The 27036-nt window shown below is 44.8% G+C and overlaps 4 protein-coding genes and 1 non-coding gene across 6 annotated transcripts; all 5 read left to right on the top strand.

The window, feature by feature from the left end:
• The first annotated feature begins 1415 nt into the window (after positions 1-1415).
• On the top strand, positions 1416-6327 carry LOC101754449 (diacylglycerol kinase 1). 2 transcript variants are annotated; one of them, XR_214959.3, is made up of 8 exons: positions 1416-1594; positions 2018-3156; positions 3528-3894; positions 3975-4051; positions 4961-5080; positions 5334-5498; positions 5592-5725; positions 5807-6327. XR_214959.3 is itself a non-coding variant. In XM_004962923.4 (8 exons), exons 2-8 carry the CDS (start codon positions 2029-2031, stop codon positions 5954-5956), a joined length of 2145 nt encoding a protein of 714 aa, XP_004962980.1. In that variant the 5' UTR covers positions 1417-1594; positions 2018-2028; the 3' UTR covers positions 5957-6312. The 2 variants fall into 2 exon arrangements, 1 of the variants encoding a protein (XP_004962980.1); XM_004962923.4 differs by having other exon boundaries at positions 1417-1594; positions 5588-5725; positions 5807-6312.
• A 131-nt stretch (positions 6328-6458) lies between these two features.
• On the top strand, positions 6459-6531 carry TRNAK-CUU. The gene has a single exon. It is a non-coding gene; the product is annotated as a tRNA-Lys (tRNA).
• Positions 6532-6995: 464 nt separating this feature from the next.
• LOC101753372 (probable inactive purple acid phosphatase 1) lies at positions 6996-10159 on the top strand. Its single transcript, XM_004962920.2, has 12 exons — positions 6996-7174; positions 7287-7378; positions 7473-7539; positions 7622-7744; positions 7844-7936; positions 8058-8187; positions 8294-8375; positions 8498-8630; positions 8727-8932; positions 9021-9146; positions 9238-9550; positions 9737-10159. Exons 1-12 carry the CDS (start codon positions 7007-7009, stop codon positions 10040-10042), a joined length of 1839 nt encoding a protein of 612 aa, XP_004962977.1. The 5' UTR covers positions 6996-7006; the 3' UTR covers positions 10043-10159.
• Positions 10160-10374: 215 nt separating this feature from the next.
• LOC101753782 (probable inactive purple acid phosphatase 1) lies at positions 10375-14088 on the top strand. The gene is made up of 13 exons (XM_004962922.4): positions 10375-10504; positions 10601-10794; positions 10893-10984; positions 11130-11196; positions 11288-11410; positions 11510-11602; positions 11802-11931; positions 12042-12123; positions 12231-12363; positions 12461-12666; positions 12750-12875; positions 12962-13271; positions 13477-14088. The coding sequence occupies exons 2-13, from the start codon at positions 10621-10623 to the stop codon at positions 13780-13782; spliced, it is 1842 nt and encodes a 613-aa protein (XP_004962979.1). The 5' UTR covers positions 10375-10504; positions 10601-10620; the 3' UTR covers positions 13783-14088.
• Positions 14089-15729: 1641 nt separating this feature from the next.
• On the top strand, positions 15730-20580 carry LOC101752681. The gene is made up of 5 exons (XM_004962919.4): positions 15730-16177; positions 16588-17489; positions 19196-19402; positions 19499-19635; positions 19715-20580. The coding sequence occupies exons 2-5, from the start codon at positions 16673-16675 to the stop codon at positions 20465-20467; spliced, it is 1914 nt and encodes a 637-aa protein (XP_004962976.1). The 5' UTR covers positions 15730-16177; positions 16588-16672; the 3' UTR covers positions 20468-20580.
• Positions 20581-27036: the final 6456 nt, after the last annotated feature.

Below are 27036 nucleotides of genomic sequence, written 5' to 3'. Positions count from 1 at the left end.
GGCTACTCCATATGGAGTGCGGTTTTCATCGCACTTCCATATAAGAATTTCAAGACAAACTACTCCAAAGCCACATTGGATGAGGCTAGAGTACCTTCCAGCCGCATGACATGGCTCAAGTACTCGAAGAACTCAGCTTCGACAGAAGCACTCAAAGAGTACCAAGAACTAGTCGAGCAACATCTACGAGTACTCAAGGCAGTTGCATTTGACTACAAAGTACTCGGGGGCTTGTCGGCCATACACTTATGGGCCCACCAAAAGACTTGTACGGACCCACACCAAGAGATGTACACCGAATCGTATTAAGACATGGAGGCTACGGTACAGGATGACGTAGCCTACATGGACTCCAGGAGACTAGTCGAAGATATGGAAACTACTCCTCCGAGTTAGAGTAGGACTCTCTAGTCGAATCCGACTAGTGCTCCTATATGATAACTACCCTGTAACCCTGCTCCCCCAGTATACAAGGGCGGGCAGGGATCCCCTCAAGACAAGTTCAATCGAATACACGCAAACAACGTAGGGTATTACGCGATCTAGCGACCCGAACCTGTCTAAAACGTGTGCCTACGTACACCATCGAGCTCCTGATTTCGGTGACACCCACCAACCAAAAACTCTACCTCGGGTACTCCCTAGGTAGCGATAGATGCTGATGTCAAATTTCATTGTTGCTGGTTACTGGTATCCCTTTGTCCTCTATTTTGTTCTTGGGTGTTTGCTTGGTCGGCAGCTGGCGCGGGCGGCCGGTGGATGGCGAGAGGGCCGGCGGTGGTGGATGGCGAGGCCAACAGGGCACGGGCAGATGGCGAATGGTGCGCGAGGACGGAATCGTGGGGAATGGAGGAGGTGGCGGACGCACTGCAAAAACCCACGCAGACGAGGAAGAAAGAGACTTTTTTTTGTTGTTACAAATCGTCTAAAACTACATCCGTTTAACTCCAAGAACTATGGGTTGATTTGAAAAGGTTAAGGGATTTTTTTCAAAACAATCGTGAGGTAGAGATTATAAAAGAAACTTTGTTCCATTTTAGCTTTCGGTGGTTTTTTTTTCCGAACCACATGGTAGGACCTCATTTGCGACTTGTTTTTTCCTCACGAGCACTGAAGAATGTCGGCGCGCCTAGCACGGCCATCGCCGGCAGCACCGAGAAGCGTCTCGCATGTCGCCACCTGGTCCCACTGCAGGTGGGCTGCGCAGGCATCCCGAATCGAGCCCGCAGGTTAATTACTCCCTCCCCACGTGCGATCCCGCGACCTCGCCCGTCGGATCCTCCCTCGACGGCCCTGATCCCTCCCTCGTGACGTGGCCCGAGACACCAGAGGCCAACACATCCGGCGTAATTCACTCGTAATTAGCACAACTTTAGTTTTAATTAATAATATTGTCTTGGTTACGGGCTCGGCTTTCGCCTTCCTTTCTCGCCGCAGGGAATCGAAAGACAGCGCAGCGAGGGGGGAGGGAGGGGGGAAAGGGCAGCAGCGCCGGCCACAGCGAGCGCGTTCGAGGATCAAAATGTGAGGGCGAGCCGGTGGGCTCTGATCGCCGATTCGGGAGCCGCCGCCTCTCCGCCGGTGCGCTGATCTCGTAAGATCTCTTCTCCCCCCGCTCTGTTCCCTGCAGAAATCGGAAGGTTCCGTTGTGCCTTTTTGGCTGCTCATTGCGGGCGCTACGGCGAGGCTAGGGATTAGGGTTTCGGGGGAGGAGGATTGGGGGTAGAACGTGCGGGTTGATTCGAGTGAGTTTGGTTGAGGCCCTCTTTTTGATCAACCTGCGCTTGCGCTGATTCAATAGGTTGGTGCTATTGGAGGTGGGATTTCGGTTCTGGTTTATTAGGAAGCCACGGAATGGTCGCTTGCAGTTTCAGAACTCACACAACCCTGTGAAATTTAAAGCTAGTAGGCACCAAATAAATGTTTAGCATTGCAGGACCATCAGTCTCCACCCCAACCCCCTGAATTCATCTCGGTTAATTAATTTGTCTCATTGCCTGGTTTGTGGCTGGTGCAGGGACACACAAGATGCTGGATACTAGCTGGAGTGCCGTTTCGGCCTACGTGTCGGAGTATTGGTCTGTGATAATCGCCACCGCCGTGTTCGCTTGCGTTGGCGCAGCGACGATCTACTACACGGTGAACCAGCTGAACAAGAACATCAGCCTGAGCCTGATAAAGGCTCTCAAGGTCAGGGCGAAGCGGTACAAGAAATGGAAGGACAAGGTCCCCGCCGCGTCCCACGTCTGGAGGAAAGAAGTCGTCCCCCGCAGCAAAGGCCTGAAGTGCTGCGTGTGCCTGAAGTCAGTTTCGCCACGTCAGTACTCTGGGGGAACCATCCATCAGTGTGACATCTGCGGTGCCGCCGCGCATCCGAGCTGCTCGGGGAATGCGCACGAGGATTGCAAGTGTGTTTCTATGGCGGGTTTGAACCATGTCCTTCACCAGTGGGCTGTGCAGTGGATTGACACCGCAGATCACTCTGAGGAGGACTCTTTCTGTTGCTACTGCGACGAATCTTGCAATGGAGCTTTCCTCGCGGGGTATCCGATTTGGTACTGTATGTGGTGTCAGCGGCTCGTGCATGTTGATTGCCACACCAGCTTAGCCAAGGAAACTGGCGATATCTGTGACTTGGGACCATTGAAGCGGCTGATACTGTCACCTCTTTGTGTTAAGGAGCTTCACTGGACAGGTGCAGGAATTTTTAGTTCTATCACAAGCGGGGCTAATGAATTGGCTTCCACTGTCCGAGAGACGATTATGATTCGTAGAAAAAGGTACAAAAAGGGTACTGCATCTGCTGATTCAGATAGCTCTGGGGCTATTGAGCTACCATCTGATGCTGAAGGAGATTCACAGGAAGCAAATAGTGCAGCAAAGAGGAGGGATGATCAGGCAAACGGCAAACTCAATGAGGTACACCAAAGCTCTGAATCAGAGAAAGATAAACAACCTGTACCAGATAACACAGCTGCAACTAGTAGGTCAAATGGACAACGTAAGAATTCTCATGTACAGAACAGTCAGAAGTATGAAATTGTCAACGTGCCTTCTGATTCTAGGCCACTCCTCGTTTTCATTAACAAGAGAAGCGGTGCCCAGAGCGGTGATTCACTGAGACAGCGTCTGCAGATCCTTCTTAACCCTGTGCAGGTTGGTTTAGTTGCTTTAAGCTATTTAATCAGTTTTAAATTATATAACTATTTTTTTATTTGCTCTGATTTCTGGTACATCTAGCACACCATCCAATTTTTTGGGAGCAGAGATTCATTATGATCTTGTGTGAATTTGCATGTATCTTTAGAGCTAGAAGTGGAAAGCTTGTATGTGCAGCATTAATAATTCCTTTTATACTTTATTTGCTTAAAACTTCGTACTGTGTGTGACCTTTTGTATATGATAAAGTTTGGCGCAAATTGATGAGTTAAATTCAGTTGTTGCTCCACCTTCCCTTTTTAATACAAACTTTATCTTTGTACAACTCAAGGCCACTTTCCATTATGATACTAACTCAATTTCATTAGGTTTTTGAGTTGAGCAAGCACCAAGGTCCAGAAGTTGGTTTAGCTTTGTTTCGGAAGGTAACACACTTCAGAGTTCTTGTATGTGGTGGAGATGGCACTGCTGGTTGGGTTTTAGATGCCATTGAGAAACAGAAGTTTGAAGCTCCGCCTCCTGTAGCCATCCTTCCAGCTGGTACTGGTAATGATCTTGCGAGGGTTCTGTGTTGGGGTGGTGGCCTTGGTGTTATTGAGAAGAGGGGAGGTCTATTCTCAGTTTTGCAAGATGTTGAGCACGCAGCAGTCACTGTTCTAGACAGATGGAAGATCACAATTAAGGACAACCAAGGAAAGCTTATGGCACCACCAAAATTTATGAACAACTACTTTGGTATGTCCGTGCAACTACTTAGCTTGGATCATCTTAGATTTTTGCATGGTCAAATAACTGTAACACTGATGCTTTTTCAGGGGTTGGTTGCGATGCAAAGGTTGCCTTAGATATCCACAATTTGAGGGAAGAAAACCCTGAGCGGTTTTATAGCCAGGTAACACCAGCTTGCTTGCTCCCTAACCCCTATTATGTGCATTATTCCCTGACTATTTTGTTGTTTCAATTTGGTGGTGGACCTGTGTGCTGCAGTTCCTAAATGATAATGCATGATTTGTGCCAGTTTTAGTATATTTTCCAAGGTTGCTGAAATTGCTAAACATTTGGAACGAGTAAAACAGCAAACCAACTAACTGATCTAATCCCTTTCCTAATTCTTATCTCTCCACATCATCACGTGCAGGATAGATGGGCTGGCCCTCTGTGGCCACCCATAACATTTTCAGCTTATCTTGGACTAAATTTATGCTTTTGAAAATTGGGACAATGTTATGAGTAGCACACGGCAATACATACAAGCTTCAAGATGCTGAACTTCTGTACATATTGTATGATGTATATCTTTATAAAGCATAAGATATATTATGTATCAAGTGCATATGGATATGTTTTTAAACTTGGTTGGAGCCTGGAGGGAAATAAATCTCCTTTTAACATGATGTTGATGATAACTGTGCCTACATAATTATTAGGATGGGGAGTTGGACATTCAACATCAGCTCCTGTTGCAAGCATCCGTATAACCTAGATTCTGGGATGATCTGTGGACGGTTGAATTGCAAAGTACTGTGCGGTAGCACATTGATCTGAAAATATATTCTAGCTGTAGTGTGAAATTGGTGAAAGAAACAAATTGATGCATACTCACTCAACAATTTATCTTATTTATCTGTTTCTTTGCTCACCTTTTTCAAACTTATGTTTGCCTTACTAATAATTGCTATACTGCAATGTTTCCATGCATTTTATACTTAGCAATGTTTCACTCTATTCTACATGCATCATTCTGCGTCTATAGTTTTAAAGTGTTTTCTTTAGCACTGATAGGGTATATGTACTTTTGTAGTTTATGAACAAGGTGCTTTATGCAAGAGAGGGAGCAAAGAATATCATGGATAACACATTTGATTATTTTCCTTGGGATGTCAAACTTGAGATAGATGGATCCAAAATTGATATTCCTCAGGTAAGTGCACCACGTCTTCTCTGCTCTTTTTCCTTTTCAAAGTAAGCACATAATTTTGACTGGCATATCTGCAAAATAGAATGCTAAGAGCCCCTTTATGCACATTAGTGATGAATTGTTTAGTTAAGATAGGTACTACACCTTGATGGTTCACCTCTTGAAGAAACTTCAGCAGGCTTACACCTTTGGATGCATTAGAGAAGAATCTTTGGTTAGCCTATGTAACCTTATTCTTTTGTTCCTTTAATTGCAGGACTCTGAAGGTATCCTTGTTGCCAATATCCGAAGCTACATGGGAGGGGTTGACCTATGGAAGAATGAGGATGATTGCTCTGACGCTTACCTTCCTCAATCCATGCATGACAAGAAGCTGGAAGTTGTTAGCTTCACAGGAATGCTGCATCTCGGAAGGCTGCAGGTACAGGAGAAGATTGCCTTTAGATTCTGGACCTCTCGTTGTTGGCTGTTTGGTACAAACTGGACATCTAATGGGTAATCTTGTTCTAGGTAGGGCTTTCTCGTGCGAAAAGATTAGCTCAAGGTCATCATATAAAGATTGAAATCAGTATTAAAATGCCAATCCAAGTGGATGGAGAACCTTGGTCTCAGGAGCCGTGCACCATAGAAGTTTCTCATCATAACCAGGTTCCCCTCTCTGTCTCCTTTAGCTTGTCAGTTTAACCGCTTCCCCCTTCTCCCCTGACTTACAGCGAAGTCCTTCTGCAGGCCTTCATGCTGAAGAGAGTTTCCGAAGAACCTCTTGGTCATGCCGCTTCCGTCATGGCCGACATCCTGGAAAATGCTGAGAACAGCGGCATCATTTCAGCCTTGCAGAAGAGGACTCTGCTCCAGGAGATAGCATCTAGGCTCTTGTAGGACAGTACTAACGGTCCGCTTGTAGTTGTGTAGCTCACCCTATAGCATGTTCTCTTGTTTTTCAGCTGCCAGAGGCTTTCCTTCCAGGCTAGTAGTGAACTATGCCTGGACGTTTGTACATACAAGTCATGGCATTTTACGCCTGATTTGGATTGTGCTGTGTATAATTTCGTGTAAAATTTTGTATGCCCTATTGGGATGAGCATAGTTGGTCAGGGCACTGCCAGAGCATGGTACGCACTCAGTACTCAGTACTCTGTTGCCCTTGGTGAGTCTAGATAACGTGTTTTTTTTCATTTTTGTTGATTGTTGAAAGTTCAAACTAATGTTGATCTCTGGGTTTTTATTTTCACTTTTGCACAAATTTTGCAGAGTTGTTCTCTCTTGGTTGTACTATGCATCTATGCCCATTATTGGAGATAACGGCCAGCATTTTACATTTTGGCAATTTGCTATGATGTTTGTCGTCCTTCTAAAAACGTTAATCCAGCTGGACAAGCAAGCCCGTCTAGCTCAGTCGGTAGAGCGCAAGGCTCTTAACCTTGTGGTCGTGGGTTCGAGCCCCACGGTGGGCGTTCTATTTTTTTTAATCTTCACTTTTTATTTTTGGTTTGAGCCCCACGGTGGGCGTTCTATTTTTTTTAATCTTCACTTTTTATTTTTGGTTTGCTCATTTGCTCCCTGTTAGCTCAAGTCATGTTCTTGGTCTCCAGAAGCCCTAAACAATGTCCCAAAATTTCTTGGTTTCACTTTGCAGCCAACAGATTCATCAACTCATCGCTTATCTTGTCCAAAGTCCAAACTGGCAAGCTCGTACCTCCAACTGTGCCCACTTGTTGGCTAGTGGCTGAGAGTCTGAGATGCCGGCCTGTGTTGGCGGCTTCCAATGTCCATTTGAGCTTGATCACCATTTCTTTACTCCCCACCTGCGCAAAAGCTGCTTCTCGAAGTGATCAGTCAGCCAATGCTTCCTTATTTCCTTGTTTAATCCAGTTGAGTTCTTCAAACCCTCTCGGAATCTGATTCGGGCTGTGCACTCCAGGAACGGCAATGGGGCTCCTGGTGGCGCTCTGGGTGGTTCTCGCACACGTTCTAACCTGCGCCGGCGTGCTGGACGCCGGCGAGCAGCCGCTGTCGAGGATCGCCATCCGGAAGGCGACGGCCGCCGTCGTTGATTCGGCCAGCGTCGAGGCTCACCCCACGGTCCTTGGCCTCAAGGTCTCTCTGCTCGATCATGCTTGTTCAGCTTTTTCTTCAGTAACAGCGTATGCATCGAGCAGGTCTTGATCACTCCCATTTTTTCTTTTTGATGATGATGCTTGTGTTTCAGGGTCAGAGCAGTGATTGGGTTGTCGTCGAATTCTCCCACCCGAACCCCTCCAACGACGATTGGATCGGGGTCTTCTCTCCTTCAGGCTTCAGGTGAGCTGCATCTATGAAACGTGCTTTGTCCACCCTTTTTCCTAAGGATTTCTTCAGAGGATGATATTTCATTTTCTTCTCTTCACATTCTCAGCTCTGAAATCTGCCAGCCTGAAAACTGGATGGACCTCCCGCCCTTTCTGTGTACCGCACCGATAAAGGTCATCGGTACAGCTCTTACATCTTATTGCATTGCATGACATGGATCAGGTACTGAATTTTTGGTGAGCTACTGACCTGCAGTTCCAGTATGCGAACTTCACGAATGATGCCTACAACAAGAGTGGGAAGGGGTCCTTGAGGCTGCAGCTGATCAACCAGAGAGCGGACTTCGCCTTTGCGCTCTTCTCTGGAGGCCTCTCAGCTGTAAGACTTCAGCATGACTTCTCAAATTTTTGCGTGCAATGTACTGACAATAAAAAATTCGGATGGTATTTTCTGATGAACTGTTTTGCACTGTGATAGCCGAAGCTGATTGCTGTCTCAAACAAAGTGACGTTTGAAAATCCAAAGGCGCCCGTCTACCCTCGGTTGGCACAAGGGAAATCTTGGAATGAAGTGAGCCTAAACTTTTTTTTACTGTTTTTGCAATCCAATGCACGAAACATGATTGTTTGTCAGCCTGTGCATTTTCACAAATCTCTCTGGTTTAGTTATTAGATTTTTAATGTCATGGTAGATGACAGTCACCTGGACAAGTGGATACAACATCAAGGAGGCAATGCCATTCGTGGAATGGGGCCCTAAAGGCGGACATCAAATGCTTTCACCTGCTGAAACTTTCACATTTGGAAGAAATAGCATGTGTGGTACGTCTGTCAATTGACATTTCAAATTTACAAATGATTGCTTGAATGCAGTGACGACTGACGAATATAGGATGTCTGCATTTCGTTGCATAACTTCTTACTGCAGGTCCACCAGCACGAACTGTCGGATGGCGTGATCCTGGTTATATTCATACAAGTTTCTTGAAGGAGTTGTGGCCTGATGCATTGTATGTGATTTGCATTTGACTTTCAATCAGCATCCCTTTATGGGTTTTCTTTCCTTAAATATAATCTGAATACTTGGTCACAAATAAGGGCAGTCATTTTAATCTTCTCGGTCATGTTGCAGATACACTTATAGGCTTGGTCACAGGCTATCAGATGGTACTCACATTTGGAGCAAGTCTTACAGCTTCCGCGCATCACCTTATCCCGGACAAGATTCTTTGCAACGTGTCGTGATCTTCGGGGACATGGGAAAGGTGTGGTTCTTTTCAGATTTGGCCATTTGGGCAAGATTGTTTGCATGGTTTCGTTTCAGTTTCATTCAGTACTATTTAACCTATCTACTAGTTCAGGCAGAGGAAGATGGTTCGGATGAGTATGGTAGCTACGAGAAAGCCTCCCTGAATACCACCAAACAGATCATCAATGACTTGGAGAACATCGACATGGTCATCCACATTGGAGATCTTTCTTATGCAAATGGCTATTTGTCCCAGTGGGATCAGTTTACAGCGCAGATAGAACCAATTGCTTCAACTGTTCCATACATGATTGGCAGGTCAGTCCAGTCCATTTTTTCAGAAAACTTCCATGAAATTGCACATAAGGTGATGACAGGAAGTATACGATCCTTATCTGAACTTCAGTGGTAATCATGAGAGAGACTGGCCTGACACCGGATCATTCTATGGATACAACGATTCCGGTGGCGAATGTGGTGTTCCTGCTCAGACTACGTTCTATGTTCCTGCCGAGAACAGGGCAAAATTCTGGTAACTAATAATGCAAAAACCTAAAACCATCATTGGTTAAGTTAAATTCTGACATGTACTATTGTCAAAATAAACAATTGTGACCCTCCAGGTACTCGACGGACTACGGCATGTTCAGATTCTGCATAGCTCACACTGAAGAGGACTGGAGGCCAGGAACTGAGCAGTACAAGTTCATCGAGCACTGCTTGTCGTCGGTCGACAGGCAGAAGCAGCCATGGCTCATCTTCCTCGCACACCGGGTTCTCGGGTACTCATCAGCCAGCTGGTACGAGATCATGATGGGGTCATATGGTGAGCCGATGGGCCGAGAAGGGCTCCAAGATCTTTGGCAGAAGTACAAGGTTGACCTAGCGGTTTTCGGTCACATTCACAACTATGAGCGCACCTGCCCCATCTATCAGGCAAGCCTAACTTTTTATGTCCGTTTCAGAAACTATATTGCTGAAACCAAATGCACATTCTGTTCACCAAATTATAATAATGTTACATAAGAAGATAACCCATTTGCCGGATTTGCTACAGTCAGTTACTCTTGAGTAGTAAATTCATTCACAAAATAATTAGCACGACACCTTCTCTGTCTGCAGAATCGGTGTGTCCAGGATGGGTCTAACCATTACAGCGGGCGGTTCAACGCGACGACCCATGTCGTCGTCGGTGGCGGCGGCGCGAGCCTCTCTCCGTTCAGAGCCACCGTGCCGTACTGGAGCTTGTTCAGGGACATGGACTTCGGGTTCGTCAAGCTCACGGCGCTCAACAGCTCGTTCCTCCTGTTCGAGTACAAGAAGAGCCGTGATGGCAACGTGTATGACCACTTCACCATCTCGCGCAACTACCCAGACGTCATGGCCTGCTCCGTAGACAACTGCCCCCGGACCACCATGGCTGTTTGAGCAAACTCTGAAATCCAGAAGGCATGTTCAGTCTTCTTTTTACCATTTTGATTTGACCTTTAGGCGGTTAAGCCTTGTATTTGCCGTTGTTGTCTGCTGCCCTCTGTAAAAAAAAAATTCTCATTGAGATTATTATATAAGCACTTTTAATCTGTAATTATCGTGCCTTAATTCGTTTTGGCCTGAACAATAATGCAGAGTCCACACTGGATCACAACTGCCACTGCTCACTGACAGAGTCAACCTCTGCATCTCGTGGCGTTCAGTTGGACACGCCACTTTGCTACCGGGAATATTCTCCTCGTGCACTCCTCAATGATTGGATATACACTCCAGGACTATGTGGCAACTTTTTTGGCCAGTCCTGCTGCACTGTTCGCCATCGTCGGCGGCCGGGGCGGCGTCATCAAGTCGCTGCCTTATTTTCGTGGGAGAATTGCTGCAATTGGTTAGGATATTCAGGTTGGTGTCGTATCCTAGGCTGTTCTCCTTTTTTCCCCCTTTTCTTGGAGGGGTTCTTGGAGCTGCGGTTTACAGTCGCAGCTAGGAAATCTTCAGGGCTGTGAAGGAGGAGCGGCATGAGGCTTCTGCTGTGGGCGGCCGCCGCGTGGCTGGCCGTCTGCGCCGCGGCGCACCCCGGCAGAGGTGCCGGCGGGGAGCAGCCGCTGTCGATGATCGCGGTGGAGATGACGGTCCACGCCGTCGACGACGCGGCGCGCGTCAAGGCGTCCCCTTTGGTTCTTGGCCTGACGGTGAGCCCCGATGTGTCCCCCCTGGCTCTGACTAATGCTGTTTGGCAGTTGCAGGTTCATGGGTTCCTTCCTGATTGACATGGGTTGTGATGATGCAGGGTGAGAACAGTGAGTGGGTGGATGTGGAGTTCTTCCATCCGAACCCATCTGACGACGATTGGATCGGTGTGTTCTCTCCTGCGAATTTCAGGTAACAGTGTTGGTGTCTTACATGTAAGCAAATTCATTGGATCAGAACAAACTCAACCTAATGGGGATAAATGTGCCTTTTAATGTTACCTGCAAAGGGCAAGATTTTGATCTGATGTTTCTTGTTTGGGCATTATCACTGTCAGTGCTGCAATCTGTGAGCCTGAGAACAAGAGGCAGTATCCCCCAGTCTTATGCACTGCGCCTATTAAGGTTCGCATGCGACCTGTTCACTTTGTTCTCACTTTCTGAATGCGTTTTGTTTTAAACCCTGACTGATTCCACCCCCATTTCTGCATTCCAGTACCAACTTGCAAACTTCAAAAATGATGGGTACAGTAAGACTGGAAAGGGATCTTTGAAGCTTCAGTTGATCAACCAGAGGGAAGATTTCTCATTCGCGCTTTTTTCTGGAGGCCTCTTGGCGGTAAGTGGAAAGAACTACATCCTCCAACTTCCAGTATTATTCTGAAGATGCATTCCTTCATGTTCTCGATCTGAAAAAGGAAATACACTCCTGTAACAGCCCAAGCTGATTGCTGTCTCCAACAAAGTGGCATTTGTGAATCCAAAGGCACCAGTGTACCCGCGTTTGGCGCAAGGGAAGTCTTGGAATGAAGTAAGCTTTCCTGTCATCCCATGACTGTGATAATCGTTTCAGTTGTATGGATCCTAGAAAACGGTGTGGTTTTTCATTAATTACTGTAACATTTGGTTCCCAGCTCCGCTCTGACTCAACACAGATAACATACACCTTGGAAATTAACTGTAGTCACAAACCTAAAAATGTGATGGAATTATTATTGTTATTATTGCAGATGACAGTCACTTGGACAAGTGGCTACGACATTACAGAAGCAGTTCCTTTTGTTGAATGGGGTGAGAAAGGAGGACGCCGGTTTCTTGCGCCAGCTGGTACATTAACTTTTGACAAAAATAGCATGTGTGGTAAGTAATTATTTTCCTAACCTCCCTAGATAGGTGAACAAAGAAGCTTGTGAAAGTTCACAATTACAATGCCAATATATCTGTCTTTTCATTCTCACCTGCAAATGCAGGTGCACCGGCACGAACTGTTGGTTGGCGCCATCCTGGCTACATTCATACTAGCTACCTGAAGGATCTGTGGCCAGACTCACTGTATGTGTTCCGTCTTGCATATATATGTTTAAACATTTCCTTTAACCTGTTCTGGAACTGTGACTGATCCAGCTGCTAAGCAACATGTTGATTTGCAAAATATTCAGGTACACCTACAGGCTTGGCCATAGGCTAATGAACGGTACCCGTATCTGGAGCAAGTCATACAGCTTTAAAGCATCGCCTTACCCTGGACAAGATTCTTTGCAACGAGTTGTCATATTTGGGGACATGGGAAAGGTAGATGTTTTATTCGATTTCTATTGCACTTTTGGCCAAACAACAATTTGGTATTCCTTTGCAAGTGTACTAATCTTATTCTAACAAATTTCTTCAGGCAGAAGCAGATGGTTCCAACGAGTACAACAACTACCAACCAGGATCACTGAACACTACTTACCAAATTATCAGAGACTTGGAAAACATTGACATGGTGGTCCACATTGGGGATATTTCCTACGCGAATGGGTATTTGTCACAGTGGGATCAGTTCACCGCACAGGTCGAGCCAATTGCTTCGACGGTTCCATACATGATTGGAAGGTCAGTTTGAGTGCCTCATTTCAGTACTTCCATATGTTCTTCCTCCCTTGTATTCATGGTCAAATGAATGGGCGTTTCTGCAGTGGTAATCATGAACGGGATTGGCCTGGAACTGGATCATTCTATGGGAACCTCGACTCTGGTGGAGAATGCGGTGTTCCTGCTCAAACCATGTTCTACACTCCTGCTGAGAACCGTGCAAAATTCTGGTAGCTGTAGTAGCTCAGTAACGCCACAACAGTCTCTTCAGACGCCATTTCCTAGTTTTACTTACGGAACTGTTGTTCTTCTTCAGGTACGCGACGGATTACGGCATGTTCAGGTTCTGCATTGCTCACACAGAAGAGGACTGGAGGCCGGGGACCGAGCAGTACAAGTTCATCGAGCAATGCCTGTCGTCTGTCGACAGGCAGAAGCAGCCATGGCTCATCTTCCTTGCGCACCGTGTTCTCGGGTACTCCTCCTGCGCCTACTATGGATTGGAAGGCACGTTCGAGGAACCAATGGGGCGGGAAGGCTTGCAGGAGCTCTGGCAGAAGTACAAGGTCGATCTCGCCTTCTATGGCCACGTCCACAACTATGAAAGGACATGCCCAGTCTACCAGGTGCGCCTTCAGTTACCATTCACATTTGCATCAGATCAAATCATCAAATGGTAGTTTGTATGTAATTCCTGCACTACATTGTCTGGCGTCTGATAAGTCTGTATCGCTGGCAACCCTACAGTGAAACACAACTGTATGCAACCTGAAACTTAGATTCCCAGTTACAGCATTCCACACACTGACTGAAACCTCTGAATTTTTGCAGAGCCAATGCATCGTCAACGCATCGGACCACTACAGCGGCCCGTTCCAGGCGACGACGCACGTGGTCGTCGGCGGCGGAGGAGCCAGCCTCACGGAGTTCACAACCTCGAAGGTCCAATGGAGCCACTTCACCGACTTCGACCATGGCTTCGTCAAGCTCACGGCCTTCAACCATTCGTCCCTGCTGTTCGAGTACAAGAAGAGCCGCGACGGCAACGTGTACGACCATTTCACGATCTCGCGCGATTACAGGGACATCCTCGCTTGCTCCGTCGACAGCTGCCCCAGGACTACACTGGCTTCCTGAAGTTCCAGTAGTTTTCAGACAGGGGATTCAGTTCATGAGGTCTTTCGGAGCAATTTAGTTGCTGTACATACATAGTTTTTTTTTTTTGGAGTGCACCAATAAGTGAGGCATTTTCTTTCCTGCATGTCTGCATTATTTTGTTGTGCCAGCAGGTGAAATTGTGAGTGCCTTTTTGTTCTTACCCAACCGTAAATAAGTTGTAAATCGAGGAAAAATTTATCGTTGTAAATAAAAATTGTTTGCTAGAAGAATCATTCCTACTGTTCAGTCAAAAAACAAGGAGGAAAATTCAGGAAAATTTCCACTTGGACTAGGAATCTACTTTTTGGTCAGCTGCCATGTATATGAGTTCCGTGTGTCTTTTTCTCTAGGTTTGCGCCAAACCTTCGTTTGGCAGTACCTCTAGGTTTGCGCCAAATCTTCGTTTGGCAGCATCTCTGAAGTCTGAACCTGCTTGTGTTGGCTGGCTACAGTATGTGTGATGTACAACAAAACCTATGTGTGGGCCAAATGAAAACCTGACCCAATCTTGTTTTGTGAGGAGGGGGGAAATTCCAGCTATGAAAAAGCTCCAACAAAGTGAAAATTACACACAGAAAAAAAAAAGCCCCATTGGTTGGCCGGTTAACGTTTCCAAGAGATGCTTTTCCCCGTGCAAAATGACATCGTCCATCACCATCAGATGTTCCTCTCTTCTCATCAGACGTTCCCTACCAAGCATTGTTTAACTAACCCTGTGCAAATCTGAGCCCTCCTGGTTTTTGCAAAGCTTACACGCACAATTACACGTACGTACACAAACATGTGCTTACATGCATAAAAGAAGAGGAGCTTAGGAAAAAAAATAAAGATCCACTGTATACATCATTTTCACAATATTAGGCTAACTTTTTGTCATACAAAACAAATGTTTATGTGATCCTACCATACACAATGTCACGTTTGGCATGCATGAATTATGGATGGGCTTAACATTTTGGAATCTGTATGTTCACGTAACCATCAAATTTTTTTTTCACAACATTTAAATAGAGGTAGCATAGGTACTATCAAACCTACTAGTCGATGTGGACATGAACCCTATGAGTGAGATGTGGACTTAAATTCTTAAAATATGAAGTTGAGTTCATAAGCATTCATATCATGCAATGAACAATAGTGAGGGGGCAAAAAGAAAAAAAAAATCAAAGTCCAAGTGCAGCTGACCATACCATACATCAGGCAAGATGTGGGCCTGCACACATCCATGAAATCCAAGAGCTGAAACCACAGGGCAGGACACATCGACGGCTGGGATGGAAGACGATTAACTTTTGCTTTGGCAATGATGTAAAGGCTAAGCATCTCTTTTTGCCTGTTCCCCGGAAAACAAAGAGCAGTCCTTGAACACTGTACACAAGGGCCGGCCATCATTGAAAGGAGAAAAAGGGTCAATTCAATAGGTAGATAATTACATGAAAAAACTCAGTGATGATTTAAGAAGCTTTGTTCTTCTACTTTTTTTTTCGTGCATTGATGGAAAAGATTGTGGGCATCCTCTAATTACTCAAAAAAATGGTAGTAATTAATGTTTCGGAGAGGCAAATTAGCAAGAAGTTAAGAGCTGGTGCCAATTCAAACAATCTCAACACACATACATTCTAAAAGATGCACGCAAATTTACCTCCTCATTTGACAACTCTACTCGCAGAGAGATTCATCAAATGACAAAATCCGTTATTCACCCGTTTTATGCCGATGAAAAGTAAGCAAAAGGAAGATGGACATGTCTCACAACTTTTTGTGTGACCAATTGTGTGGTGTCATGTAAATGTTTTTTTTTTCTTCCAACGGTACACCATTTATGCATTTATACATGGCTCAAAAATTAACTGGATTCCAGCAATTTCGCTTCCATTTTAAATTCCCTTTATTGTGATGTCGTGGTCCTGTGCCTGGTGGTTTGGCTCCTCGGGATGTTCTTCTTGCCTCCTCCAGACCAAACCCCAAACCCAAGCACCCCATATCCCACCAAATGCCTGCTGCCCAATGATGGCTGCTGCTCCCATCCTGCTCTAGAAGTCTAGCTCCACCACTCCACCCTCCTTGTCGCCGCATTGTGGAGCCGGCGGCGGCCGCGGGCGAGGGCGCCTTGTCCTCTCCCCTTCTTGGAGGCAACGGCGGCCGGTGAGGGCGTCTTATCCTCTCCTCTTCTTGGGGGCAACGGTGGCCGGCGAGGGCGCCATATCCTCTCCCTTCTTGGAGCCGGCGGCGGCCGCGGGCGAGCCAGGCAAATTTCAATCTTTCCTTCTGAGTCTCCCCTCCCTCTTCCGGATCTTCGGTCCGCCTCCGGCGGCTGCCCTCAGTCGTTCTGGTGGACCGGAGATCCGCCTGGAGGTGGAGGATTGGATTTTTGGTGAGTCTTGCTTGATTGAACGGATTATTCTAGAGGCTCGTTTCTTTGCTGTGGATGAGAGCAGTCAAATCCAAATCTTTCTGCGTGCCTCTGCGTCCAGTTGGTTGTGGATTTTTGTGCTACGTGTGCGTGGTGCACAGCTAATGTAACCCATCCATCCATGGTTCGGTTCGATTAGGCTCTTCATTTTGCCAAACTCGCTAGATCGATAGCCGTTGACAAATTAGGGACTTCCAGGTACCAATGATGCGAGTGTTCAACTGAAACCAATGTTTTGGGTGTTCAACTGAAACCAATGTTATTAGAGAGGCTAGCATCTGCCAGGGTTATACCTTTCTCATTAGTCTTTGAAATGTTTAAGCCTTATGCTTATTATGTTATTATAGTCTAATAAGGTTTTCTTCATGTAGGATTGTTCAAGAATATTGAGCTGTGGAGATGAAGAGCCTTCAGTGCTTCTGTTGAAGAATTAGGGTGAGTCTTTGACTTTTCCAGATGGACAAGCAGAGCAACCCCAAGAATGGGGAAGTGGAGAACAATGTGTTTCGCAGGATGATACTTAATCAGTTTGCTGGGGACATCGGTTTCGATGAGGAGAATGTGCCTTGCAATACACCAAGAAACTCTGTTCACTCCACATTCGGTCGCTCATCAGGCAGGGCTGTTGCTTCTACTAGCGGCAGCCACAACACTGATTCAGTGAGCCCAGGCGAGTACCTGAATGATCCTGGATCCATACTGAGTTTGCAACCTTGGATCTTTAAGAGAAGCGGCTCACAGAACAGTGAGGAAAGGATGCATGCTAGTGGCAGCAGGGCATTCGGTTCAGGCAAAAATCTGGCAAATTGCTTTCGAGATGCTCAAGCTGTCGAAGTCTGTGCAAGGAGCCCTGGTGTTGGTTCTGGACCTGGAAGGGGTTGTGGAGCTCTTAGGAGCAGAAGATCTCGTAGGAATTTGATGAAGCCACTTGTGCCGATGAACAACTCCTATGTTCCTCATCTTTACAGTGAGAACTTTGAAATTGAAGAATGTACATTTGCTCCAGTTCCTTCCCCAGCTTCTGCTAGGCCATTCATTGTGACAGATGGGAGAAGGATAATTAGTAAATCATGCTATGAGCCAGTACCTGTACCCTTTAATACTGGATTTGAGGAGGAGGAATGTAGAGGCACCTTAGTGATGCCAGGAAGTGTGATTGGGATCGCTTCTCTACCTGAGCTGAAGAAATTGAAAGAGGAGGGCACAGATTCACACGCTGCAAGGCTTGGTCTGTCTAGTTCTCAGAGAAGTAGTAAATCATACGGACAAGCAGGTACTTTCTGCATCACCTCAATGTTTGGCTATATAATTATTGAAGAGTAATTACATGCTTCAAATGATTTTCTTCCAAGATATTTTCCCTATCATATACTATATATCAAAGGGAAGTGAGTCAAATACTGCATTCCTTGGACATTTGGGCATCCTTATGTTTTATGATACCATCAACAACAACAACAACAACATAGCCTTTCAGTCCCAAGCAAGTTGGGGTAGGCTAGAGTTGAAACCCAACAAGAGCCACAAATCAGGGTTCGGGCACATGAATAACTGTTTTCCAAGCACTCCTATCTAGGGCTAAATCTTTGGGTATATTCCATCCCTTCAAATCTCCTTTTATTGCCTCTTCCCATGTCAAGTTTGGTCTTCCTCTGCCTCTCTTCACATTATTGTCACGCTTTAGGGTTCCACTACGCACCGGTGCCTCCGGAGGCCTTTGTTGGACATGTCCAAACCATCTCAGCCGGTGTTGGATAAGCTTTTATTCAATTGGTGCTACCCCTAACCTATCACGTATATCCTCATTCCACGTATGACCACAAATCCAACGCAATATACGCATTTCCGCAACACTTATCTACTGGACATGTCGTCTTTTTGTAGGCCAACATTCTGCACCATACAACATTGCAGGTCTAATCGCCGTCCTATAAAAATTGCCTTTTAGCTTCAATGGAAATATTACAATTAAGTCTGTTTGGCATATAAAATTCATGTTTTATGATACCATGATAGGCGTAATTTATGAGGTCTGTTTGGCATGTCAATTAAGTCTGTCAATGAAGTTTAAAGTAAAAAACTAAATATTTCAAAAGAAGAGCTTAACTGCTAAGATAAATGGAAATATTACAATTAGACTGTAAGTTTTTTTAGACTTTTCGCATAAGTAGTTGCATAGTAAAGTGTTCAGTGGTTATCTGAGCAAGTGAGGATCCAGTGATCCAGTCCTTTGTGCCATTTTTACCGGCACCAGCACCATCTTATATGAAACTTTCTTGAGCGCTCAACTTTCTTCTGTCATCTTTGTATTAAGTCAATTCTGACATCCATAATCATGTAATTCTAGTAGAGAGTTTGTGATGACTTGTGTGGAACTTCTGTTCCTTTTGACTGATGATCCTGAATCCTGATTGAATTCTCTTGTGATTTATTAATTGTTATGCCATACTCTTCACCAGTAAGTTTCAATATTAACATAATCTAAATATTGAAACAACGGTTCCAGCTTCCAAGACATTGCTAATTCTATGCTCACTGCACTGATCTCCTCTGATTTACCATTCGCGTGGTCTTGTTTTTTGGAACTCTCCTTGTAATGTTAGATTATCAGTTCTGTGAGTTCCACTTTCTCATTCATATCGCTACTAGTGATTTCTGCACATACTTTCCTTTGGCCACATTGGTCACAACAGTTCTGTGGTCTAATTCCAGAGAACAACTATGCCATAGAACAAGATGCAATTCTTTGTTTTATAGTTTGCTGTTCACATTAGGTTTTGTAGACACTCATTTCTTCCAATAACCTCCTTCACTGTCCTGCCAATGACTGTAAATGAAGTAAAGCCTATCCGATAGTAGGTTATATTGAAGGGTGGCTTTTCTCCTTGAATGGCATGCTTCTTCATTGAATTCATGCCATTTTAAGCTTTTCTTCCGTTTAAAGCATTTAGCAAATCCTAATGCACATTTGATCTGCAGGTTTACGTGATCGATTGCTCCTATTCTCTACTGGGTTGAGCATCGGTATTCTATCGTCTTCTCTGTCAAACAAGAAGGAATTTGATACGTTGAAGGGCACACTGAAGCAAATGGAGAACTTGGTTCAGGATTTACAAGATGAGTTGGAGATGAAAGAGGGTTTAACTGTGAAAGAATTGCCTAATGAAAGTTCTGGCGAACATGATGGTAAAGTATCAACTGTTAAAAATTTTCTAAGGATATTTCACAACTTATTCAAAGCAAAAACTTATGTATATATGTCAATTTGTCTGCTGCTAATAGATGATAATAGCAAAATACATGAAGTTGATCCGGAGCCAATGAGCAAAATCGAAGCTGAGCTTGAAGCCGAACTTGCGAGACTGGAACTAAATATCACCTCGAAACGTTTGGAAGAAGAAACATCTGACTTCAATGAGGTAATGATCTTTCGCAGAAAGATTTCGCATACATCTGAGGTAGCCTACAATTCTTTTTACTGAAATTCCGCATGTGCAGGTTGACCAGGAGTTCATTGGTGACATTGTTTGTGGGGAACTGAAAGTTGATATGATCCCTCGCGACCTCACAGATTACAGCAGTGAAAGTGACCATGACATGGACAGCAGAGAAAGTTCCCCCGATTACACACGTGGAGCAAACTATCCCGTCTCGCCAAGAGATCTCAGCATTCGTCTCCACAAGGTGATTCAACACAGGCTTGAAGATCGAATCAAGGAGCTTGAGTCAGCACTTGCCCATAGACAGAAGCAGGCGCAACTGCAGATGATGGTGACCGATGGAATCTTCTCTGATCGAATCTGCTCAAACAGTGAGACGGGTTCTTCCAACCAGGAAAGTCCCATGTTCATACAAGAAACTAGCTCCATGGCAGAACCCTACTGTCTAAACCTATCTGGAGATGCACTAGAAGCATATGATGAAGCTTACGAGGAATTCATGAGAATTGCAGACTCCCCTTGCACCACAAGTACAAATGGGAAACCGCAGGTAACTGAAGATTACTTGGTGGACCGTGGCTTAATCTGGGGCATGGAGGAGGATAGCTCTAGGGATCTGAAAGAAGTGTCCACTTGGGAGCAAGTTCTGAAGAGTGTGGATCCTAGCAGAGCTCAAGAGAGTGATGTGGATGACGAAGATGAGACTGACGATGATAGTAAAGTGCTGATTCAGCAGATTGTAGAGAGAACTAAACAAGGTTCACCTGTACTCATTAACGCTCAAAAACTTCTGTTTTCTGTAGATCAATAGGTCGCTGGACTATACGGCATTGATTTTGAGATATGTCATGTAGTGTAAAATGATTGTTGAGGAAAGGGAAATATTGATTTTTTTTAAACCTTCTGGCGATGTATTTTTTGATCTGTGCTTCAACCTCTTTGAGGTCAGGCTCGCAGAATTCATAGTGAACACATGTTACAGAGGTGAAGTTAGCATATTCAGTTGCTAACCCCGTACGATGTCTTCATATAGAATTCCCAGGTGACCTCACTGAAATTGCTGCAAACTCTCCCAACTCCTCTACTAGAGGGGCTAGTTTTCGACAAACGATTTCATGTGGTCATGTTGTAGAGTTCGGTGCATCCCTCGATGGTCAATGTATTACCATCGTCACCATTGGTCTCGTCTGCTTCACCCCAGGCATTGGTCTTGTCTGCTTACAAAGTACAGAGCAAATTTAATTACCATCTTTCGCTTCACAGATACGGTTCAATTGTAGATGTCAAAGATCTTGACACGCCCAGGATGGCCATCAATGTTTGCATCAGCGGATTGGAGTAATTCCATTGGATAGCAGCAACATTCCTTAGAGCAGTCCCAATCAGGGCTCACAATGACTGCAAAAATCTAGATGCAGAAGACGTATAAAACTATGAAATTAGTTGAGTGTATGCTGTATAGCAGAAAGAAACCCATGTAAGGCCTTGTTCCGTTGGACAGAACAGGGGTTGTTAGGGAATATAGTCCCCTTTCAAGCAAGGGTTAAAAGGCGAAAACACTAGTAAGGGAACATACTTTCAGATTTATCAGCAACACCATAATCTGAACAAAAGAAAATGATTGCCAGTTTGTAATCCAATCAACCTCCCCTATAGCCATTGATCTTGTTCAAAGCATATTTAATCCGAACCATAACACATATGAAGTCAGCAAATGAAAAAAAAACTCAGCTACACCCTTAAGGATTCTTTCTTTCTATAGGATTTCCAATTGACATTGACTGAAACTACTGCAAACTCGCCAAGCTCTGCTACTTCTTTGTCCATACCATGATAGGCAGAGCCGAAGCTGCACTTCCACCATGAATGCGACACCGGCTTCTTCTCCTTTCGCCCAAGGACAGGATTTACTCCAGGACCAGGAGACCCTTCGATGTAGAGATCGAGGTAACTGTGTGTCTCCACTGCAACAACGAAGTTCATCACAACACCTGGCTTTGGAGCAGCATCTTGGAAGAGCCGGATCACCTCACTGAAGCCACTAGTCTTGGCATATACATTCAGATTGATGCCGCTGGCAATGGCACCCAGGCGGAGGACCTCGACGTCAATGCGGGCCTCCACCGCATTGATCAGCACTGCAAACTTGACGTCCAACGCACAGTTGTCACCGTATAGGCGCTGGTGTTCTATGAAGGAATCTGAGGCAAGCATGTTGGTGAACTCCGTGCATCCTTCAATGAGGCAGTCACCTTTGGGCTCATCTTCATCAGGTCGGCCTTCAGTCCGCACACGGAGCTCAAACTCGATCAATGCACGGGATACCATTAAAATGACCCGAGCTGGGCTGCTCAGTGACAAACGTGCCATGCCCTGCAGTGCAATCATATTGAAATTATCAGCTACTAGCAGAGGCATTCACTTTTACCAATCAAATATCTGAGATACCATATTTGTGGAACAACTAATAGGCATTCTCTTTCAGTAGTGATGCTATAACTTGGAATTTTTATTGTTAGTTAGACCGCATATTGATAAAATTTCATACAGCATGGAAATGAGAAGAGAATCCCAAAATATAATAGAATGTTGCATATACTTGCAGGTAAATGGTTAAGTTGCAAAATGAATCCCTGGGGCAGGTAAATGGTTAAGTTGCAACATAAAGGAGGTGCAGGTAGACAACTGCAAGTTTGCAAACTTGTATCCCTTTCTCATCACATATGTAGTTGTAAATTAGAATGCCTGTTTTATTTTGTTATAACAGGGATTATTGAGATTAGCTTCACAAACTTGTAAGACTAAAGCCTAAAAATTTCCATTTAAAAAGATATGCAGATCTGATGTGATGCCTATGTTTTATTTAAAGGTATTTTTAGAATGCTAAAAAGGAGCATGTACACAGATACTTGCAAGCTTTCAAATTAAACTGCATAACGAATAAAATTACCATGTTTCACGATTAAATTTACCCTTTTTCCCTTCACACAGGTACATCTTCACAATTGTTAACCTCACGCCTGTAGACATAATTGCGCAAGGGCTCAATTGTATCCCGTGCCGCAACAAAACCAAAGATCTTAGCAGGTCCAGGCCAAGTATTACAATATCCAGCAATTTTAATATCAATGAACTGAAGCAAGAACATAGGGAGGCAGTGGCATTGAGTTGAGCATTCCTTAATATCGCTGATGCTGACTGCAAAAATCAAGTATAGAACAGGATATATATATATATATACAAATTTACAGTAGTTGATGACTATGTAACGTATTATAAATAGAATTATCGATAAACGAGAAAAGTGACAAGGACACTTACTTTCAGACTTATCACCAAGATTATAATCAGAACCAAACACATGCTTGGCATATTTGAATGCTGGGTAAAGTCTAATTGGTGAAGGACCTCGAAGCTCAATGTCTGGGTTTCTAAACAATACATGATTCTGTTCTCTGTAGCCACAACTAAACCTTGGGAAATCATCAACTGTATATGGGGGGTGAGGTCCTTCATAAAAGTCACTGAAATCAGCCAAAAGCTTAAAGCTAAAAAAGCTCTGGAGTTTATTGAAGCATCATATATTTTGTTGATGCGAAGGTCAAAATCCCTAATTTCATTGCTTTAGTAACATATATGTGCAAATCAATTGAAAAGCATGAGAAATACCAAAGGCATGTTAGATGGTGTATTTGTGACACAATGGGTTGTGAGCTGAAATATTTTATTTGATTTCTGTTATACAGCTGATCCAAAGGGTTTATGAGCCTATCACAATCTCGATGAAACTACATGCCCACAGTACTTTGGAGACCTAACGTCCTCCTATTACTTTAGCCGTAATATGACCAAAATCTAGTTATCACTACGGGAAACAGAAGCTTTGCCGAGTGCCCGGGGCACTCGGCAAAGGCATAAAAACACTCGGCAAAGGCTTTGCCGAGTGTAACACTCGGCAAAGAGCACACGTCAAATTTTGTGTCGGCAAAGACTAGTTTGCCGAGTGTCAAAACTCGAACACTCGGCAAACATTTTGCCGACGGCCAAAAAACACTCGGCGAAAAGATGTACTCGGCGAAATGCGCGCTGACGGCGTCGGGGTAACGGCGGGTTTGCCGAGTGCCAGACGGGAGGCACTCGGCAAACACCGGGTCTTTGCCGAGTGAGTGTAACACTCGGCAAAGTGACCAGAACCCCCCCCCCCCCTTTCGACATTTTGCCACGTATAACGGACCCCTCTCAATTCACAATACACATATCACAGGCATTTGTAATAAACAACCACATGGATAATTCACAACCACAAGCATAATTCATAAACACCACAGGCATAGTTCAACATAAGCACAAAATAATCCATAAATCCAAGTTCTTCTCACAATTTAGTTTCCACATTGTTCACAACCAAGTCTACTTCCGTGGAGGCCAAGGAGACCACTGCGACAAATCTTGATCTTCATTATTCGAAGCCGCCGATTGATTCTGCACATAGGATAGGACATTCTGAGGTAACATCTAAAGTTGTCAAATTTAAACTATTGAATCTTAAGCACAATGTGTCAAGTGACTCACAGGAGTAGTCGTGGGTGGCTGAGGCGGAGGGAACATCATCGGCGCGGGGCGGCGGCGGCGGCGCGGCCGGGCGGCGACGGAGCGGGGTGGCGCGGGCAGGCGGCGCGGGCGCGGGGGCCGGGCGGCTGCGGGCGCGGGCGTGTGCGTGCGTGGCTGTTGGCGTGCGTGGGGCCGGGCGTCAGGCGCGCGGTGCGCTAAGTGTGGATAGGGCCACTTTGCCGAGTGCTTATGATCTAGCACTCGGCAAAGGCTTTGCCGAGTGCTAGATCAGGAGCACTCGGCAAACATTTTTTATTTATTTTTTATTCGGATTTCGCAGTGCGTCTGGCAGGTGGACCGCGTCGATGTTTGCCGAGTGCTTGTGATCTAGCACTCGGCAAAGGCTTTGCCGAGTGCTAGATCAGGAGCACTCGGCAAACATTTTTTTTTTCAATTTTTTTTTCGGATTTCAGAGTGCGTATGGCAGGTGGACCGCGGCGATGTTTGCCGAGTGTCCCAAGTTTGACACTCGGCAAATCGGCTCTTTGCCGAGTGCCATCCCTTGACACTCGGCAAATGAGTACTATTATTTCATGTCAAACTAGTTTTATTAATTAAAAGATTGTAAAGTTTGCAAAAACCTAGTCAAATTCACTAAACATTGCGTATTTCATTTTTTAAGTAATATTGTTCCATCATTTCATGGATTTATAGCTCATATTAAATTTATATCTATTAAATTCATATACGTGCAATTAATGAATAAAAATTACCAAACGGATCTGAAAAATTTCCAAAATTTGACATGAACCAATCTATGTTCTCTATAGCCTATAAAAAAATTGGACTCAATGAGAAATACATGTATCGATTCGTCTCAAAATCTTACCGGATCCTTTCAACTTCTACGAATCCTCTCGGGAGATGCTTCGAATTCTAAACATCATATGTCAAAACTTGTGCGAAACCTTGTCAATTTTTTACCACAGCCTCTGCATATGAAATCATAGCATCTTGCAAAATCTCATGATTTTCAAACTTCGTTTGTATTTTTGAGAATTAAACAATCATTTGGCCACACGTTCGTAGTCGTGTTTCCTTAGCAAAATGTTCGAAATTTCTTTTCATTTTCTGGGTGAGACCTCAATTTGGACTCACTAACATGAATATGATTTTTCCACTCATATTATTCCATTATTCCAACCACCTGCAGTTCAAATTTGACTTAAATCAAAAAATTACTCTAAATGAAATTAATTGATTAAATATAGCAAACAGGTCAAAAAATAGTCCACCTTCTACCATGCAGTGCCAAATGCCATACATGTGGAGTGTAAAAAGTTTGGAGGGTGGAGGAGGGAAAAAAAATTATTTTTGCTGAGTGTGTCAAAAGACACTCGGCAAACCCTATAGTATGCCGAGTGTGCCCCCTAGCACTCGGCATACTAGTGGCTTTGCCGAGTGTCCCATCACGACACTCGGCAAACTAGTGGCTTTGCCGAGTGCCCCCCGTAGACACTCGGCAAAGCCTAACGTCCGTCACACATCTGCGACGGCGGCGGCACGGGGAAGTCACGTGCTTGTCAGTTTGCCGAGTGTCCATCTTTGCCGAGTGCCTCGTGGGTGTTTGCCGAGTGTTTTTGTGGTGGCACTCGGCAAACCAGTCCTTCGCTGAGTGTATTATGTTTGCCGAGTGTTTTTGGTATTGCACTCGGCAAACCGGTCCTTCGCCGAGTGCCCGAAATAATACACTCGGCGAAGTAATTACACTCGGCAAATTCAAGGTTTCCCGTAGTGTATTTCTGTGAAACATAACCTCCTGTCCTTCCTCATTGTAATGTGGGAGTTCTAAGGAAATCAGTATTATTCCACACTGAGTTACTATCAAAAGTTTTTTTTAAAAAAAAACGTATTTCCTTTGGGATCAGAAACTGAACCATGACTGTCAATCGCAAGCTGTGCTTGGATGAGCACTGGATACATGACCAAGAAGGGGGAAGCTGCAGATTTTATTCCATCACCGAACATGCAAGCATATTTACCAAGGGATGAACTGATGAAGGGGAAAACTTAAGTGGCGCGTGATTTGGAGTTGTACCTTCGTGATCATCCGCGTCCTCGCTGCCGCTATCGCTAACCAACCATTCGTCGTCATCAGATTCCATTGGTTGCTTCTCGCTCTCCCCAACAAACCGTAGAACACGGCGGAGTCACCAATGTCCTCTGAGCCGTCGCCGGCAGCTCAGGGCCGCGTCCTCGATCGCCGTCCGCCGCAACCGGGGGAGAATGCGCCGCCGGAACCACATCTTCGATGGAGACGGAACGGGAGAAGGGAAAGAGACGGGTTTAAGAATTTGATCGGGGCCGGCAGAGACTAGCGGGTTTAAGAATTTACGTTTTGTCATGCTATTTTTTTTAACCTGAATAGATTCACAGACCTGAATTTTTCCTTCAATTCATCTTATGCACTGATCAAACCCATCTTCTGCAACCCGCGGCGACTCAGTACATCTTGGATCTTTCGATCTCGTAATAGAGCAAAATATTTGACCTTATGTATGGCCACATCTTATATCTATGGCTGCAACACATTTTTAGATTTTCTTCTTGTGCAGCCATGCTCTGAAGGAAAAATTCAGGCCATTAAACTACATAACACTTTGTTACTACAGGTAATTAGTGAAAACATTACATAGTTTAGCTTGCCTCCAGGAAAGCTATCAACACTGATGGAGTCATTAAATGAAAGCTGCTTCCTCAAGACGACTTCTTGTAAGATTTCCAACTAATCTTGACTGAAACTGCCGCACAGGTCACTAGAATCAGAAA

The sequence above is a fragment of the Setaria italica genome, chromosome III (genome assembly GCF_000263155.2).
Source record: "Setaria italica strain Yugu1 chromosome III, Setaria_italica_v2.0, whole genome shotgun sequence".
Taxonomy (NCBI): domain Eukaryota; kingdom Viridiplantae; phylum Streptophyta; class Magnoliopsida; order Poales; family Poaceae; genus Setaria; species Setaria italica.
The sequence above is the reverse complement of the archived record's forward strand: the minus strand, read 5'-3'. Positions and strand labels throughout refer to the sequence as shown.

Excerpts from the sequence above, each read along its gene's own strand:
- LOC101752681 (XM_004962919.4), top strand. The coding sequence starts at position 16,673 with ATGGACAAGCAGAGCAACCCCAAGAATGGGGAAGTGGAGAACAATGTG. Across the intron at positions 17,490-19,195 it reads TAAATCATACGGACAAGCAG|GTTTACGTGATCGATTGCTC; the intron begins GTACTTTCTGCA and ends TTTGATCTGCAG. Across the intron at positions 19,636-19,714 it reads AAACATCTGACTTCAATGAG|GTTGACCAGGAGTTCATTGG; the intron begins GTAATGATCTTT and ends CCGCATGTGCAG.
- LOC101753782 (XM_004962922.4), top strand. The coding sequence starts at position 10,621 with ATGAGGCTTCTGCTGTGGGCGGCCGCCGCGTGGCTGGCCGTCTGCGCC. Across the intron at positions 10,985-11,129 it reads TTCTCTCCTGCGAATTTCAG|TGCTGCAATCTGTGAGCCTG; the intron begins GTAACAGTGTTG and ends TATCACTGTCAG. Across the intron at positions 12,364-12,460 it reads TATTTGGGGACATGGGAAAG|GCAGAAGCAGATGGTTCCAA; the intron begins GTAGATGTTTTA and ends AAATTTCTTCAG.
- LOC101753372 (XM_004962920.2), top strand. The coding sequence starts at position 7,007 with ATGGGGCTCCTGGTGGCGCTCTGGGTGGTTCTCGCACACGTTCTAACC. Across the intron at positions 8,376-8,497 it reads GAGTTGTGGCCTGATGCATT|ATACACTTATAGGCTTGGTC; the intron begins GTATGTGATTTG and ends GTCATGTTGCAG. Across the intron at positions 8,933-9,020 it reads GTTCCATACATGATTGGCAG|TGGTAATCATGAGAGAGACT; the intron begins GTCAGTCCAGTC and ends TCTGAACTTCAG.
- LOC101754449 (XM_004962923.4), top strand. The coding sequence starts at position 2,029 with ATGCTGGATACTAGCTGGAGTGCCGTTTCGGCCTACGTGTCGGAGTAT. Across the intron at positions 4,052-4,960 it reads CTGAGCGGTTTTATAGCCAG|TTTATGAACAAGGTGCTTTA; the intron begins GTAACACCAGCT and ends GTACTTTTGTAG. Across the intron at positions 5,499-5,587 it reads TGCATCTCGGAAGGCTGCAG|GTAGGGCTTTCTCGTGCGAA; the intron begins GTACAGGAGAAG and ends ATCTTGTTCTAG.